This window comes from Pygoscelis adeliae, unplaced genomic scaffold (assembly GCF_000699105.1).
Source record: "Pygoscelis adeliae isolate BGI_AS28 unplaced genomic scaffold, ASM69910v1 Scaffold374, whole genome shotgun sequence".
Taxonomy (NCBI): domain Eukaryota; kingdom Metazoa; phylum Chordata; class Aves; order Sphenisciformes; family Spheniscidae; genus Pygoscelis; species Pygoscelis adeliae.
The window spans coordinates 592,404-593,148 of NW_008824653.1; the positions used below are offsets into that span (position 1 = coordinate 592,404).

The 745-nt window shown below is 64.0% G+C and overlaps 1 protein-coding gene across 1 annotated transcript in view; it reads left to right on the forward strand.

The window, feature by feature from the left end:
• Positions 1-6: 6 nt before the first annotated feature.
• The window catches only part of PAPOLA (poly(A) polymerase alpha), a 48,016-nt gene continuing 47,277 nt past the window's right edge, over positions 7-745 (forward strand). Inside the window, exon 1 of the mRNA XM_009322542.1 lies at positions 7-126. Coding sequence (XP_009320817.1) covers positions 119-126 — 8 coding nt within the window. The 5' untranslated portion in view covers positions 7-118. The remainder of the gene's footprint in view (positions 127-745) is intronic.

Sequence of the window (745 nt, forward strand, 5' to 3'; positions counted from 1 at the left end):
GTCCGGAGGCGGCAGTGGTGGGGGAGGACGAAGAAGAAGAGGAGGAGGGAGAAGGGGACGACGCGGTGGTGGTGGCGGCGGCGGCGGCGGAGGAGGAGGAGGAGGGGCCGGAGAGACGATGCCGTTGTAAGTTGGAAAGCTCGCGGAGTGTCTTATAGGCCTGTGTTTTGCCGGCCCGTCCTCAGCGCTCTCCTCGTAAAGCTCCGTGCTCCCGGCCCGCTCGGGCCCTTTCTGCTGGCTCTCGCCCTTCCCCCCCTCTCCTGTCCCCCCTCCGGTCCTGGGCTCTTCCGGTGCCGCAGTGTGAGGGGCTGTGGATCCGCTGCTCTCCGCCCAGCCCGCGAGGAGCTGCTTGCTTGTTTTCTTGTCCCCTCCATCGCTATGAGTCCCGAGGGAGATGCTGATGTGGCTTTTATGTTGTTGTTATTGTCGTCGTCGTCTTCTCCTTCGCGATCTCATAGCGGCGAGCCTGAGGGGCCGGGCGGCGGATGTCTGCGGTGACCCTCTTCGTCCCGCTGTCGCGCCAGGCCATATGAAGCGGCAAAGTGCCGCAGATCTATCCTTTTCTCGCCCCGGCCGCGAAAAATGAAGCTCTTTTTCTCTCAAGAGTCCCGACAAAGCCTCTCCCCCAGTGGCCGCGCGAACGGTTTTTCCTCGTTCCGGGGGCAGGAGAGACAGAGCCGCCGGTTCTAACAGGCGACCCGCGCTGAGACCGCTGGCCCTGCAAAATTCACCCGGTCCTCGGTGG